The following is a 17,974-nucleotide window of genomic DNA, read 5'->3' on the forward strand; positions in this document are numbered from 1 at the left end:
TTGAAACAGCTTTGCAGCATGGCATGAGAAATAAACTGGAAATAATGCCCAAAAACATCACCACACAAAATGTTAGCACTGTATGTGACTTTCTTTGATTTGTTTGGTATTTATAAATTTATTGATTCTTTTACTATTAAGCAACACCTCAACTGTTTGCAAGAGGCTTCTACTGGTATTGTGATTATTGCCCCATGGGAACAAAATAACATTTTAAATGCTTTTTGTCTAAGTGAGAATATTAAATGATTAAATAAACATAAAATAAAGCTCTACATTAGGAAATTTTGCGGTGCAGAAAAGTGATCTACTAAAATATTTGTCTTCATTTTTTAATGCAATCATTTACAGCTGAGTGAGAATTACAGTTCGGCTACAATAAAGGAACCTGCCATAAGCATACTAAAGAGTTTGATGGCAGTAAATGGGTATTAGGAAAATACTAGTAAATCAAAATTATTATTATATATATTTTTATATTAATATTACTCTCAGCCTACACTAACATCCTGTTACTTGTCATAGGGCAGAAATTTTGTGAAACCTAAAACACTGTTGTTGTTCTAATATAAATTCAATGTATTGCCCTATTTATATGTTGTTAATGTATTTACTGAAGCTGTATGTGATAAAATATTGCTTACTTATTCATGTTTATGATGTCAAAATGTTGCAATTATAATTACTCTATAAAATAGAATGCAGTGCTCTGTATGATACTGTGTGAAACTAATCGTCTCTCTCTCTCTCTCTCTCTCTCTTTCTCTCTGCAGACATTTATAGTGGTAAACAAAGGAAAAACAATCTTCCGTTTTAGTGCCACTCCATCCTTGTACATTATAAGTCCTTTTAATCTTCTTAGGCGAATAGCTATTAAAATTTTGATACATTCATATCCTTTCAATATGCATTTGCAAAGTGTGTGCTGTGAGATTCTTTGATAAATGACAGGAGTGATTAATTAAGCCTGCACTGTACATCCTGTTACGGTTAGGCATCTTAATGCACAAATCAACTTCCTTTAGAAAACTAATGTGTGTGCAAGGCCTGGTCTCTCCCTAGCGCTCTGCATTTGTATTAGAAAAGCATGAACAATGGCAGGTCAGCAACACTTTTTAGTGTTTTCTTATGAAGCCCCAAAAACAGCGTCCTACGCATTAATATTTGAAATGTGAGGAATGCTGTATCTCCTTCAGCATAGAGAAGATCCTGCACATCTGAAGTTAAACTGAGGCTGTGCATTAGCGAGATTCCCAGGAGTGATCAGTGTGCATGTAATGAGTCAATTCCTGGAAGTGATGGAGCTGATTCCAGTGTTGGTTTCCAAGTCATTAAGCTAGAAAGATTTTTTAAAACTCTGTGCTTTTAAGGTACCTTTGCTTTGTGGGGGTGGGGCGGGGGGGGGGGGGGGGGGGGGGGTTCAATTCCTGCCTCAGTGTCTGTGTGCATGTTTCCTCTGTGCTTGGAGGGTTTCCTCTGGGTACTCTGGTTTCATCCCACATGCAGATTAGGATTTTAGTGTACCCAAGTGCCCATAGTGTGTGAATGAGCATGTGTATGTGTGTTTGCCCTTTGGATTGGCACATTGTTCAGGGTGTACCCCGCCTCATGCCCTAAGTCTCCCGGGATAGACTCCAGGCCCCCCCGCGACTCTGTATACAGGATAAAGCCATATGAGTGAGTGAGTAAGTGTTTCAACAGTGAGTTTAGTTATGTCCTACTTTAAACTGTAGTCACAGTGACCTACAGTGTGAAATACTGCCAACGTAATCCCTATCACTTAAAGCAGTCATGATATAGTAGATGTACTGTAGATCTAGGTGTTCTAAGTGTCAGAGCGTTTTTTTCCGCCCTTATATTATTAGTTTGATCAATATTTAGTTCAAAATTAGAAACCTAAGAATGGGCGCTGTGTGCAAATCCTTCTAAAGGCCTTTGGCCAAATTGCATGCATTATTTGATGGTTGATGTGGCAGCAATCCAAACCACCAGAAGCATTAAAACTGTCTGGACAAGTAAAACCAGGCTAAGAGGAAATTCATCCTTATGTCATTTTCATGATTGATTACACAAGGTACAATGAATTTAAGTAATTTAATTGTAGGTTAGTTTACAAATATTTTTCGATGTAAATATCTGAAAATCTATAATGTTTTAACCAGCATGCAGTGTTTTTCTCTGTTGACAATTTTCCAGTTTGCCCTTAACTCCTTCCCACATTATTCAGCATGATCATCATGTGTACGATTTTGACCAACTGTGTATTCATGACGTTTAGTAACCCTCCAGAATGGTCCAAACAAGTAGAGTAAGTATTCTATCCACACTGCATGAACACCTTTATGAAATATAGAATTACAATCTAAAATGCTTGATATTTTAACACAGTCAAGAAAATATGCATGCTGAATGTGTGTCCTACTGTATATGGTTTCGAAATCGAACCATATGCATAAGCTCCTCAGTGTACAGTTCCTTTTAATGCCTGTACCGCACAACAAGACTTACACAATCCTACACAGTGTTGAATATGTGAGAGACTTCACAAAAAAATATGACAGATTTTATGGATAATTTTGTCCTGGATCGTCCTTCAGTCCTCCCACACTACATGATTTGCCCAAAATAAAACACCACTTTTTCAGATTATGCTCTCAAGTCAAAATTCTGACCAATGCATACAATGCTTAAATTTCTCATAAAAAAAAAATCATACACACATCAGATTGGCTGTAACTTGTTAAAGGTCTTTAAAGGGAATATGTAAAAAAATATTATTTAAGGCCATTTTATAATAGTCACAAGTGAGGTGAATCAGACTCAATATCTAGTCTTTCTTTTAGAAAATATGAGAGGTTATATCAGTTTCTCTCTTTTGCATGGTCTAGGTGATTAATTCTTATCACAATCAGGTTGATGACTCAGTTTATTTCTAACGTCCATAAGCTCCTTGATGTTGCTCTTTTGCACATAGGTACACATTCACAGGAATTTATACGTTCGAGTCAGCCATCAAAATCATTGCTCGTGGCTTCTGTATAGACGACTTCACATTCCTAAGAGATCCATGGAACTGGCTGGACTTCATGGTCATCTCAATGGCGTAAGTATCCTCGGGCGCTCACTATCACAGCTTATCAGGAATTGTTTCATTCAAACTTACCTCCTAATATTAAATCATTTCTTTCCAGTGCAGTGGTTGAAATTGCACATTGTTAAGTCAATAGCTGTAAATATAATTCTGAGTAAATATTAACATGAGTATGAAAAGGTTACGTTAAGCAAATATCTATATAACAGCCCTGGCTATTTCATTTTTCCAGCTAATCACAGCTTAACAAGTAACCTTTGCTAACAATTTATCACTCCTCCATTTTTCAGAGGCTTGACCTTCAAGCTCATTAAGTGTGGATGGGGATCGTTCAATTAGCATAATATTAATATTTAATTAATGTAAAAGAGTAGGTCCTTTTTTTTTTAGGTAGAACTACCACATTATTAAATGTTACAGAGTAATGAATATACAGAGATTTTTTATCTTTCTAACAAGTTATGGGTGACTGTGATTTTATATGTCTGTCCTCTTCAGTGTTTTCTCACTTTTTCTTTCTTTCTCATTAACGAGTGCGGTGTGTCTGTGGTGTGAGCTTACACAGTTTTCTGCATGCAGTATTTGAAAGTGTCTCAGCCAGACTGTTCCATGATCGTTTTCCTTACAGCTTCTGGGAAGCCATGGATCTTGCTTTGATATGCTCTTATTTCCCACAGGTCGCCTTCACACACAGATCAGTGTATGTTTATAGGTTAATTTTAGACTTAGAAGGTGGAGAATCGATTTCATTTATAATAATAGAAATTTTAAGATGGAAATGTTTCAGCATCATTACTGCCTTCACTTGATTATAACTGATTGTTCAGATTTTGTGTTTTACATATTAATTATATAATAATATTTCCTGATGAATTACTGTCAAAGGTGCCATCAAGGTTAAAAAAATTATACTTTGGTTAAGGGTCATATTCAGAGTCGGTATCTTAATTCTGAAAGCTAAATCAGTATTGCTGGTATTTGGTCACACACACCTTTCTACATGGTCAATTCAGATTATACATTGCTTTTAATTTAGTGCTATATATATTAATTTGTAGTTACTAAAAATATTCATAAAATAATGCCATTTACAGAGGTACCTCGGCATATGAATTTAATGTGTTCCGGAGACAAGTTCTCAATGTGAAATTTCGAAAAATAGTAAAAAATATTACCAATTTCCAACATTATAAAATAGACATTAAACCTTACTTAACCCTAATTTATGATTCCTCTTGAAAGTGGCTCCCTTTTCTTCTAGCTAACTTCTTGATTCTCGCACAAAATGTTAAAAAATAATAATAATAAGGTGAGCGCAACTTATCCACAATCACAACGTTCTCAAGCCGAGGCAAGTTTCTAGCAAATTTTCAGTTCTTAAGGCAAAAAACAAACAAACAAACAAAAAAAAAACGAGTTTATGGTTTAAGGATAAACCAACCAAGTACTCATTTACTAGGCTTAGAGCTCATTTTATTCACAATTTTATTCCTGATCAATGAACAAAGCAGCATGGTGGCGTAGTGATAAGCACTGTCGGCTTGGACCTCCAGGGTCTGGGTTCGATTTACACCTCGGGGTCAGTGTGCATGGAGTTTGCATGTTCTCCCTGTGCTTGGTGGGTTTCTTCTGGGTACTCCAGTTTTCCTCCCACAGTCCAAAGACATGCAGATTAGGCTGGATATGTAGTTGCCCTGTGATGGATTGGCACCCCATCCAGGGTGTACCTCGCCACATGCCCTGAGTCTCCTGGGATAGGCTTCAGCCCCCCCGTGACCATGTATACAGGATAAAGCAGTATCGATGATCTAATGTCTTTCATGCATTTTAAGGGGGCTTCAGTACTACAAGTACAGTAGGGGCATTGGTGGCTCACTGGTAGGGTTCTCGCCTACCATGAGGAAGGCCTGGGTTCGGTTTCCAGCCAAAATCACCATCCAGCCACTGAATGCTGTGCTGGTCCCAAGCCCGGATAAAATGGGAGTTGTTGTGCAGATCAGTTGGTCGGCTGTGGTGACTCCGCAACAGGAACAGCCGAAGCACAATAACAGTACTTAAGTACAACCGTGCATAACTGTTTATCACACAATTTTGGCTTTCTAGCCTCACTAACCATTGTAACTGAACTCTGAATATGATCCTTAACAAATACACACCACAGTCAACAACGGTCTTGACCATCCCTGTCTTTGTGTCTTCTTCATTTATTTATTGTAATATGATTATTCTGGGTTAAACAGAAAGACTGATCAGCCCTTACTTTAATGTCTGCCTGTGGAACTGAACCGTTGCTGGTGTCTCTGTGTAACTTTGATTTGATTATTGCAGGTATATAACAGAGTTTGTAAACCTAGGCAATGTCTCAGCTCTGCGCACGTTCAGAGTTCTGAGGGCATTGAAAACTATTTCTGTAATCCCAGGTAAGAGCGTGTCTGGACGGGAGGGGCCGGGTCGGTGTTAGGTGTGTGTGCGTGCGTGTGCGTGTGTGTGTGCGTGTACGTGCGTGTTGTTTCTTTTCCTTTTCTTTTCTTCCCCCTCTGCGTGAACAGGCTCTGTGAGTGGTGTAGTTCCTGGTCCAGTGGCGTGCTGGTGTTCTTGCCGTGTTTGTGGTGGTCATTGGTGTCTGTGTGTGATCCTCCCTTATTTCAGATATATAACAGAGTTTGTGGACCTGGGGAATGTATCTGCGCTGAGAACGTTCAGAGTTCTCCGAGCATTGAAAACTATCTCTGTCATTCCAGGTGAGGCCCAATTTAAACACTGAGGCTGAGTTTCTTTTTTTTTTTTTTTTGCGTTTCTGTTTCCTTTTAAGTTTCATTTCATTGTTATGATTTTAGCAGAGATTACATTAGAAGTGAATATTTGGTTTGCTTAATTTCTTTTATTTTCCTTCTACCTCCAAAATGATCAAAAATGGTACTTATACATTTTTGATAGGCTTTGCAGTCTACTATTGCACCATGGTCAGAGTCTTATGGCATTTGCTTTCTCATGTGCCCTGGAGGAGACGCACTGACACAGAGAGACTCATGGCGAGGCAGCAAAAATTCACACACCTTTGTATCATTATATCTTATTTTGTATTAGGTGATAGAGTAAAAATTCCTTTGTCACCAGGTAATGTGTTAATGGCAGTCGAGTTCAATACAGGGTCAGGGGTAGCTCGGTGGCTAAGGCGTTGGACTACGGTTTGGAAGGTCTCAGGTTCAAACCCAACGACGACCAAGTTGCCACTGTTGGGCCCTTGAGCAAGGCCCTTCACTCAACTGCTCAGATTTATAATGAGTTAGAAGTCACTCTGGATAAGGACGTCTGCCAAATGCTTAGACGTAATAGAGTCCAGAACATGACATGTTAGAAATGTGCATTGTACATGCAAGAGCAATAATAGCATTGATTTCAGTGACTTTTTCTTGCACAGAACGATTGTACAATGTACAATACACATCTCTTACTAGTATAAAACCGCAGGAATATGGAGCATGGTGTTTAATTTGTTTTGGGTCAAATTTATACATACAGGGTCAAAAATCTACACAACCTTAGAATATTAATTCAGTGGTGCTGGATATCTTGAAATCCCTTTTAATTTGCTACGTCCGAGCTCTCTCAACTATCTGTTAGTGATCATGATTGACTACAGCTGGTAGCTTTCCTGTGACACTGGACCACCACCCAGTATTATAGGAAAGTCCAAGGAGTGTATCGCAAACATGAGAAATACACAGGACGGAAAATTTACACAAGCCAAGAAGGTCTCTTCGATAAGTTATTGGGAGTTGTACCCACTTTGCCAAAGTCTGGGCACTATTGCTCCTTAGTTGTGAGAACATTTGTTTGGATGATAAAGAACAACCCAGCAACCATCAAGGCATCAGGCCTGCATTGAACTGGAAGCTTTTAAACAGTATATACAGTCAAGCAAGGTTTTCATCATCATGGACATCATCATCATCATGAAGCTAAAAGGAAGAAAAAACGTTTGTAGCTGACCACATCGGCAATAAAAAACCTTTTAGAGAAAGGTTTTGACCAGAGCTACAGTATGTTTGGAGGAGTAAAGATAAAACATTCAACCCCAAGAACACTGTACAATACCAAAAGCATGGTGGTGGTAGCATCATTTTCAGGCTGTTTAGCTGCAATGACAGTGACACAACACTCCCATCACACACGGTTGTGGAATGGATAAAGTATTCTTATTTTAAGCTTTTGGAGTGTCAACTGTATTTAAAATTTGTGGGCCGTGCTTAAGATTTAAATTTGTGTGATTTGTTGTGTTAGATTAGACACTACCAATTCTGTCAGGAGGTTTGTTTTATGTTCTGTTTTATGCTTTGATGTTCCTTCTTAAAACATCCACCAGTGCTTTCTTTGCTCCAAGTGCAGCAGAATACAGCAGATGCACATGAACAAACAACGAACACTAAGCAAACAGAACTACATGAACATTATACTTCAGAATAAACAAGTTGTTCTGCAGGCTTATGATTCATTATGGTGGCATTGTGCCTCCACAGTTATTACTGTTACCTTGCTCCTTTTTGGCTCCTTACTCTGGTCTGAGTGCATATGTTCCCCCTTTTTGGGGGTTTCGTCTGGGTACTTCGGTTTCCCCTACAGTCTGAAGACATGCATTTTAGACTGATTGGTGTTTCCAAATTGCCCAGAGTGTGTGATTGAGTGTGTGTGTACTGTATGTACGTGTGGTTGGCACCCTATCCAAGGTGTCCCCTGAGAACCTGGGATAGGCACCAGAATCAGCACAACCCTACAGTGGAAATAAACAAATTAATTTTTTCAGTACATAACCAGTAAATTTCCAACAATTATAACTTTCATAGCTAATTTGAAACTGGAACTAGTTAAAATACAAAGAAGAAGGAGCATTTCATTCTGGAGATTATTATTGTTAGTCATTTTTGTTCCTGTCGTGCTGTTGAGCACATTGGATAACGAGTTCCATTATTTCTATACTGTAGCGATGGTGGATTTTTACGGGGCCGAGTTGCTAACCCAAGAACCCCCCTCCCCCACCACCCCTTTTTTATCTAGGGTTTGTGACCAGCACAGGCAGGGTTAAGGGCCTTGACCAGGGGCCCAACAGTGACAACCCGGAGGTGGCAAGCACAAAACTTCAATCTTCCAATCACTAGATATTTTACTAAGTAGTAAATAATTTGTTTTGGTTTTGTTTTGTTTCATTTAATATATCGTACATTTCAAGACACCTTTTTAGAGAACTCGTATAAATATACCTCTTACTCATTTATGAAGACTGCCAAGCCTAGATTGGGGATATATTTTATGCTGCATGATGCTTTGAAAGACACTTGCTTTTAGAACATTAGCCCAGAATGAGCCTGGTTGACTTATTTATCTGAACTTTATTCTTTTTTATTTTTTATCTTTTATCTTTCAAATGTATTTTATTTATGTAGCAACCTGGGAAAACCATTTACATTTTGTTATTTTTTCCAATATATGTATCTCTAAAATTGACTTACCTAAATATATTTTTCCTTTAAATTAGTTTCAACCACACGGACAGTTTCTCCATTTTAAAAAGTGAAAAGGAAAAAGATTAAAGATTAAAAAGATAAAAGATAATTTGGGTAAACTGATAGTCTGTTTCATTGTTGCAAGTAGCTGTCCAACATAATCATTAATGTGTTACGTTTAATGTCAGCCAAAACGTAAAAAGTGTCTTACCTAGGTGAAAATGTAAATTTTATCATATAACACCATTTTTCATAATACTTAATGCTTCTTATCCCCTGATCCGTGCTTCATTTTTGTAAATATGCATACAATTTTATAAATATAGATACAAATTTACACATGCCAATTTAGATTTCACATTAAAAGATATAAACCTGGAAAAGTGTATTATTCTAAAATGCAAAATTGTTAAGATGAATTTAGCATGACAATGACATATAATATAATAATAATTATAATTAGGAAATATGAATAATTAGCATTTAAAATTAGCATTTAAAATTATTATTAATGTTTGAAGTCGGACAGTAAAAAAGTTTTAAGACATAAAATTTTTCAAAAACGGCTAAAGTTTGCAACTTGAAATTTTTAGGAAAGTGAGATTGGTAGCTTCCATGTTGCATAAACTTCAAAAGTAGCTTCTTTGGCACTATAATTTTTTCTATTATATGTATAACATAAAAATATTTAATCACACTGTGTTTTGGCCGTATATGAGAAAATCCTATTCATGTAGCGAGAATTAAGTCATCTTAAGTCAGACTAATTTTTACAAAACTTTTGCTTTTTTGTTGATCTGACACCTCACACATCAAGATCATCTAGGCAAGACAAAAAAAGAAAAAAGGATAATTTTTTGATTATTTTGGTGAAATACCATTATTGTTTATTTATTTATTTTTTATCTAAACTCAGAACTTTAGCATGAGTGTCTAGCGTTTAGTCGCAGCAACATCTAATGAGTTTTCCCAGAATGCCACACATTTACAATGAAGCCAGATGATTTAAAATATGCATATATTTTTTAATCTGATCACCTAATAATTAAAAAGAACTGGTGTCTTTTATGCTTCATGAGCAAGTATCAGGAAACAGAAGTATAACATAATGACTTTTGCAATAAATTATTTCCACAGATCAATTCTTACTCTTCTATAGGCTCATTAAGATAACTCTTAATTCTGCTTACAGCAATATTTCTAGTTTTAGGAAATGCATTTATAAAAAATTTAGGTTGAGTATAATAATAATTCATTACTTGTGCTCAGCTCTCCATTATGGGCCAAAGATTTTTAATTCGGTGAAGGAAAGAAATTTGGGGTGTGGGGCTTTGCACTTCTAATGATATTACCAGTCCAATGGAGCTGCATCAGATATCGCTGTTGGACTGTATGCATTCAGCCTTAGGGTTTAAATGCCCTGCATGTGATCTCAGCTCTGATCCCTCTCCCTGCATGCTCTGCGCTCCCTCTGTCATGGCCCCCTTGCTGTGCTGCAGTATTTAAATATGAATGAATGTCACAGATTTATTAAGCTGAGTCATCTCTTTGGGTCCTCACAGATTACACTGATGAAACTTACACAATACTGGCACTGTATTATACTGTATATGTATTGTACATAACTATAGATTACAGTATGAGGTTTAACTGTTTTTTAGGGTTTAACTGAGTAATTAGTTCAATCCCACTTATGCTACAGCACTCTTGGGTTCTTGATTCTGATTGGTTGGTTGATTAATTTTTTATAGTAGTTTTGCGTTTTCTAATATACTGTATGTCTATGTTCATTCAAAGTTACCAGCCTCAGAAATGACCAATTAACAAACAGCACCTCAGATTCGAGCCGTTAACGAAGGCTTTACAGAGCATGAGTAGCAGACACATCTCAATATCAACTGTTCAAAGGAGATTATTGTATACTGTATTTTGGGTTCAGAATTGTTTTATAATGTGGAAATAAATAAATAGGAAAGACCATGAACTTGAAGGGTGTCCAAGCTTTTGACTGGTAGTGTATAAATATATATAAATTGCAACACATGATAATATTGTATCGGATGGTCCCCGGTGATTCCCATGCCTAATTGTTTTGGTAATATTTTCATTTAATATAATTATAGATATAACATGTTTTAACACATATTATCTCAAGTTTTCCTCCTGGGAAGTCTAAAAAATAGTCCTCGGTAAAATGGCAAAATGTTTTATCAAGTTGACATTCAAAATAGAGGAAATGACTGTTTATAGCTGCTGGAAGTGACAAGAACCATATTGTACAACCTTAAATATCACTATAAAATATATCATTTCTATCAGTAATATTTAGCAAAATAGTAATTGTTGGGAAATTGCTGTAGTATAGGATAACTTAAACATACTGTATTCAGATGTAGTGGACATTGATCAATGTGATCATTTGATCGATTCTCTCCTGTTCCCATTGGTTTGTTCCTTACATCATATCTTTGCCAGATGGCAAGTTTATGTAGTGAGTGAGGATGAAAAGAGATGGCTCAAACAGTCACTGTGTAGTCTTGTGGTTAATATATATTCTTTTTTTTAAACGTTAATGTTGTGTGCATCTGGTCTATTTCTCAATTTATAAAGGAGGTCAAGGCATGATGAAAAAATTTGGTTTTACTTTTAAAAGTTAGTGGAGATCAAAACTTGTATCTAGAAAATTATAACAGGTGTGTATGTGTGTATGCGTGGGTGTATGTGTGTGATAGAGAAAGATGATAAAATTGGCTGCACTACATACGGCTCTTTTATAACCTTCTGTCTCTCATTCATGCCTTGGGACCCCTTTCGTCCACATCTATCAGTTGAACACATACACAACTTCTCTGTGCTCCTCTCTTTGCTTGTGTGTGTGTGTGTGTGTGTGTGTGTGTGTGTGTGTGGGTGGGTGCCTTTTCTCCACCACCCAGGTCTAAAGACCATTGTCGGCGCCTTGATCCAGTCCGTGAAGAAGCTGTCAGACGTGATGATCCTCACTGTGTTCTGCCTCAGTGTGTTTGCACTCATTGGCCTGCAGCTCTTCATGGGAAACCTGCGGCACAAGTGTGTCATCTGGCCCATCAACATCACCGAACACTACCAGGCCAATGGCAGCCACGCCTTCAACTGGGACGAGTACATCATGAATGAGAGTGAGGGAACCTTCCTGAACTAGACGCGCTAAGAGTGCACAATCGCTCAGATTTGACCTTTATGGGTCTTGACAAAAGTCTGAGTAATTGATGAGATTGATTTTATGCCTGGAAGGGATTCAAGTGACTCAGAGCAAACTGCAGTAGAAAACAAGAAGTTTTAGGAGATTAAATGTTGTTGACCTTCAGAGATGAAAAACGTAAAAAAAACTGTATTTTGTTACTATAACTAAGTGTCATTTAAGAGTATTTGTACTTTTTTACCTGATTATAATTGAAAATGAATTCTTGTAGTTTTACGTAAAATGTCTTTATATTATCATGTTTAAACATCTAGTTACATCTACACAAGCAAGATTAACCATCTTTGCACCAAGGCTGCATATTTATGATCATTTCATAACCTTTTTTCTAAATCGGAATTTTTCAAGAAATTTGCCTCAGAAAACCAAGCATTTATTTATTTATTTTTTTGCATTTTGTGCATTTTAGTAAAGACATAGAACCATGGGTCCCAAAAATGTTAACAAAGACAGTAGCAAGAGGAAAAGGGAGCCACTTTCAATTTGGTTTATAAAGCAGCCGATGACAAGAGGAATCATAAATTAAGGTTAAGTCAGGTTTAATGTTTATTTTTTTCATATTTTACATGTCTTTTGCTTTTAATTGTTTTTTATATGCAAAATTCTTGTTGTAAATTGGTAATATTTTTTAAAGGCCTTAAGAACTTCCGTCCGGAACGGATTAAATTTGTATCCTGACGTACCATTGTATTATATTTTATTAATCATTATTGCCATAGGCCTATCTATGAAACAGCTCATATCTTTTAATCTATGAAACAGCTCATGGAAATGAAATACTGGTCGACAGTGTTCGTAATAATTATAAAATATAGCTATACACTGAACAGCCATGATATCACAACCCAAAACATTAGGTCCAATATTGTGTAGGTTCCCCTTGTGGTGCCGGGGCAGCTCTGGCCCATCAGGGCAGAATTCAAACTGTGATGCACTTGGTGTTCTGATACCTTTCTGTCGTAGCCAGCATTAGCTTTTTATTAGCAATTTTGGCTACATTTGCTTTTCTGTTGGATTGGACCAGACAGGCTAGATCCTGCTTATCTGTTATAAATGGTATATAAGTGATGCTATTCACTTCACCTGTCCCTCATCATAATTGTTGTTCGGTGTGCCTACAGTGGCTAATTAAAGGGATAAAAATTCAGCTTCTTTCTGATTAGATTAGATTTGCCATTGTTTCAATAAACCACAGCAGGGTTTAATTCAGACTAAACCTTTCATTTGAGAATCAAAAACTTTTGGCTAACACTCTCATAAATTATAAAGAGCTTTACGTTTCCACTTAAAAGGAATTTGCTTTGGTGACAGAAGCTTTCAGAGATTACACACAAAAATGGAATACAATAACAAGATATGGAACAAGATGTGGGGTATTATAATGTAATAAATTATAAAAATAAAAATCATCCTGAAAAAAAGGATGATGTAGACAAAATTGTATGCAATTTTTTGCAAAGAAAATTCTTTCATGACTTTTATTTGAAGACCTGATTTATAATTTAATTTATAATTTACTTTTAATTACTTAAGCACATTTAGGAATATGGACAACAATTAGTTTTAATTGAATAAACTTAAATATAAATACCAGTAATTAAACATTTTAATGATAACACAAATTGAAATTTACCAATAGTCAGGCAAACATGGAATTAACTGGAGCTGTTTCTCTGTTTATCACCAGCCAATTTCTACACGCTCCCTGGCAGCCTGGATGCTCTGTTATGTGGAAACGGTTCTGATGCTGGGTGAGTTTACCTGCAGTCTCTTTCAATCAACCCAGTTTATTTCAACATTTCAGCCTAAATGCTATTAGACTTGGTTCAGTAAAGGTGATTCATTCATTGAGATTACCAGTCTATCCTTAAATTGCTGCTTCTTATCTATGTACAGTATTTCTTGTGTGCTCAAAGAAATGCTGCATTTTCACTTATTGCATATTATATCTGTTTCTGGATAGTCGGTGTCCTGAAGGCTACACATGTATGAAGGCTGGACGCAATCCAAACTACGGCTACACCAGCTTTGACAGCTTCGGCTGGGCATTTCTTGCTCTTTTCCGCCTTATGACGCAAGACTTTTGGGAGAACTTGTACATGCTGGTAAGTGTGCATTGTATTTTGCAAATTAAGGTTGCACACTACAGTGGAACCATGGATTACGAGCATAATTCGGAAGCAGACTCGTAATTTAAAACACTCGTAAATCAAAGCAAATTTTCCCATAAGAAATAATAGAAATTTAAATAATTCATTCCACAGCCCAAAGAAATAAATACATACAAATAATTAATACAAAATATAAAGTAAAAATAAAACAAATGAACCTGCAAACAAAGTAAAAATACATCCCGACAGATAAGTGTTTCTGTTTATGTGCGCAGGCGCTGTGTGTGTGTTTGTGTATGTGCGAGGTTCTAATGTATATTATTTGTTATTGATATGGCATTGTTAGCCTTGCCAATATTGACTTCTCATTGTTACATGCAAAAAGATTTTTTTTAAAACATGTTTTATGAGCATGTTTTATTCTACAGTATATGATTTGGGTTTTCAGTTTGTGGGTTTGGTTCATATAGCACAGTGCTATTAAATCCTTAAATCTGATTGGGCAGAAGATGTTTCTCCATAAGCTTGAAGAGTTGTATGTCAACACACCCAATTTTATTGTAATGACATTGTTTACCAGCATTCAAAAAAATATTGAACATACTTTAAAAATAAATTAGAAATGTTTAATCATTGAAATGCTAATCCTTTCTGTGAGAAAGAGATGTTTAGTTATGGAAGGAGTCTCTAGCGTCAGTAATTGTAGCAGTCAGAAACTTTTCAACCACACAACATTAGTCCACAACATTATTAAGTATAGAATAATGACACATCATTCTTTAAAGGTCCCATATTTTACTGTTTTTTTAAAGTTTATTTATTAATGCTCAGGTTGAAATACCCCTAAGATAAATAATTTAAATAAATTATTACAAATAATTGTTTCGCTGTATGTAAATGAGCAGCTGCTAAGCCACACCCCACCAAAAAAAAGCAACAAGCCCGCGGCAGGTAATTTCTTATATGATGTCATTTTAAGGGCAAATCTAATTGGTTTGTTGCTTGTGAAAAAAAATTCTCACATTTTTCTGCATACAGATGCCAAAATAATTAATGAGGGAATTTGTCAGAAGATCACCCCTTTAATACATAATGATAATCATTTCTGTGGTATGAGCGGAATAAAACACATTGGGACATACTGTTATTGGAAAACAATAAAATCCTGAGTAGCAACAATACCAGCAAAATTTCTAACATCAGCACTGATTGTTTTAAATATTTTAAATCATTTTTGATTATTTTGTAATCTTAAACATTTTTACTTTACAATATGTTTTTACAGCTTTCTACATGAAATGAAAAATATGCAAGTCAACGTTTTGACATGAAGTCTGCATGAAAAATGTCATTTTGTTTTATTTTATGCATACAGCATTTCAGTGCAGCTCAATCCACCCATTCCATCAGATTCCTTTCTCCACCCAGAGAGTGAATGTAATGCTCCTTAAATAGTTCTGTGAAATGCTCCAAATATGATTATATGTAGCAGTGAGTCTAAGCTGCTGTAGCTCTGTGTGTTCAGACGTGGTGCTGAGTGGAAGGTTGTAGGCTGCTCTGTAATGGCTGAAACACTTTAGAATACTGGAGCGACCGGGAAGAGGCATGAAATATTAACCTGCGGATTACAGTGCAGGCAGGCTGATGAGAAATGACTCCCAGATGGGAGTGCATAGCCTACCCTATTTTTGGTCTGAGCTTTGAATCCATGTTTTTAACATTTGCTGACTTTCATGTCATGCTCATCACCAGCCCCCTGCTTCTCTGTATGGCACAGGGCTATATTTACACCCACTCACCTCCTAATGATGTGGCTGTTGTCCAGTCTTATGGTTTGCAGTATGTCAGTGTTTGGTATTTCATTTTTTAGCTTGATTTCTTTCTCCTGAAGAGCCTTGATGCACATAAAACCACTGCAACATATTTTTTCTAGCTGCAGGGTCTTACTGATCTTATTGTATGCATATGTATATTACTGCAAACTCACTAAATAAATACAAGAGAATATTTCATGAAAAGGATCTATTTGTTATGTAACCATGCAAAAAGCTTTTTATAAGGCTAAGCTTTATGTTCATAGAGCACTGATGTTATCATTCTGGACTGATGCTAAATGAGGAAATAGATATCCAATATCATAGAGATCCTTGACCTATAATGTTCCATTATAACATTAACATTCCTTAGTGAAATTTCCACATTATGAAAACCAGACCATTTTAACCTACCACATTGATATCTCTAGTTATTAACTGGCTGTGTTGTATAACTGAAAACAGAAAACCAAAATATCCATAAAACCGTGTCCTCTTAACAGACCAGGAAACCACAATAACAATATTAAGCCAATTAAAGAATCCTGTAGCATGGTGACTTAGGGGTTAGCACTGTCTCCTCGCACCTTCAGGGTTGGGGTTTGAATCTCCCCTTTGGTCTGTGTGCGTGGAGTTTGCTTGTTTTCCACCATGCTTGGTGTTTTTTTTTCAGGTACTCCAGTTTCTTCCTACAGTCCAAAGCCCTGTGGTCTAGGTTGTTTGGTATTTCCAAATTGGCAGTAGTATGTAAGTGTGTGTGCTTGTGCCCTGCGATGGATTGGCACTTTGTCCTGGGTTTCTTCTGCCATGTGCTCTTAGTTCCCTGGGAAGTGCAGGTTCTGATTACAATATTACAGTTAAATTTTTTTGTAAAAAATGTTTGCTATTGGTTCTTTTTTTCAGATTTTGTTCCCCTTTGCTGTTATTATAACCTCCACCCTCCTGGGAAGGTTTTCCACTAGATCTTGGAGCATGGCTGTAGGGTTTTGCCGTGGCTCTTCATTATTTATAAATTCCGTAGCAAACTTTGGAACTGGGGAACTGGATAGGAACTGGGACAAATTGAAGTAGGAACTGAATTTAGGCAATGAGCCCTGAGGTGCAGTTGGAGTTCCAGTCCTTTCCAAGGTGCTCAATGAGGTTAATGTTAAGCTCTGTGCAGGCCACTTGAGTTCGTCCACTTCAGCATTCCAAGGGAAAGTTTATGGTAACAGTTTTGGAAACAAATACATGGGTGTGATGGTTAGGTGTCCACATACTTTTTGCCACATAGTGGATTTAAAAGAGGGGAACTTAAACAAAACATTTTATTTATTTAAAAGACCAGTCACAATACTATATGCTACATACTACTATATATACAGTACTACAGTATATGCCACATGCTGAAGTTTTCTTACCACCTTACCTCCTTACCTTAAAATAGGTTTAGAACTAGAATAAATTCTTTGCACTTCTTTTTGCATTACACAGACTCTGCGAGCAGCGGGGAAGACCTACATGATCTTTTTTGTGTTGGTGATCTTCGTGGGCTCGTTCTACCTGGTCAATTTGATCCTGGCTGTGGTAGCCATGGCTTATGAGGAGCAGAACCAGGCCACCATGGAGGAAGCCGCACGTAAAGAGGAGGAATTCAAAGCCATGCTAGAACAGCTTAGGAAACAGCAAGAGGAAGCTCAGGTTACTAATCTTACTGTATCGTGTCTATAACTATAAATTGTTATAGGACTGTCTTATCACTACTACTAGTAGTAATTTGTCCTGGTTTGTCACTGTGATTTAACATGTTGAAATTTGGGTGCATATTGACTAATCCCATGGTTGGTACCTGCCGCAGGCGAACGCCATGGCCACATCAGCAGGTACGGTGTCAGAGGACGCGGCTGAGGATGATGGAGTGGAGAACTTGTCGTGTAGCTCCTCTGAGATGTCTAAACTCAGTTCTAAGAGCGCCAAGGAGCGCAGGAACCGCAAAAAGAAGTGGAAACAGAAGGAGCAAGACAGGGAAAAAGGGGACAGTGAGAAGTTTGTTAAATCTGAATCAGATGATGGCAGCAAGAAGAGGTTCCGTTTCCCTGACAATCGCTTAGGCCGGAGGTCCTCCATCATGAACCAGGTGAAAAGTGAACACAAGCATGTGTATGTGTGTATGTGTGTGTGTGCACAAAGAAAGGAAATTTGTATGTACTAAGACTAGTATTTTATTATACTGGTCATAA

At 36.9% G+C, this 17,974-nt stretch overlaps 1 protein-coding gene across 1 annotated transcript in view; it reads left to right on the forward strand.

Moving 5' to 3' along the window:
- scn8aa (sodium channel, voltage gated, type VIII, alpha subunit a) overlaps nucleotides 1-17,974 on the forward strand; it is a 58,687-nt gene that overhangs the window by 12,891 nt on the left and 27,822 nt on the right. Inside the window, exons 3-11 of the mRNA XM_053481953.1 lie at nucleotides 774-892; nucleotides 2,219-2,308; nucleotides 2,975-3,103; nucleotides 5,420-5,511; nucleotides 11,526-11,747; nucleotides 13,518-13,581; nucleotides 13,794-13,935; nucleotides 17,229-17,435; nucleotides 17,593-17,871. Of these exons, the coding sequence (XP_053337928.1) occupies nucleotides 774-892; nucleotides 2,219-2,308; nucleotides 2,975-3,103; nucleotides 5,420-5,511; nucleotides 11,526-11,747; nucleotides 13,518-13,581; nucleotides 13,794-13,935; nucleotides 17,229-17,435; nucleotides 17,593-17,871 (1,344 nt within the window). The remainder of the gene's footprint in view (nucleotides 1-773; nucleotides 893-2,218; nucleotides 2,309-2,974; nucleotides 3,104-5,419; nucleotides 5,512-11,525; nucleotides 11,748-13,517; nucleotides 13,582-13,793; nucleotides 13,936-17,228; nucleotides 17,436-17,592; nucleotides 17,872-17,974) is intronic.

Source organism: Clarias gariepinus, chromosome 22 (assembly GCF_024256425.1).
Source record: "Clarias gariepinus isolate MV-2021 ecotype Netherlands chromosome 22, CGAR_prim_01v2, whole genome shotgun sequence".
Classification (NCBI taxonomy): domain Eukaryota; kingdom Metazoa; phylum Chordata; class Actinopteri; order Siluriformes; family Clariidae; genus Clarias; species Clarias gariepinus.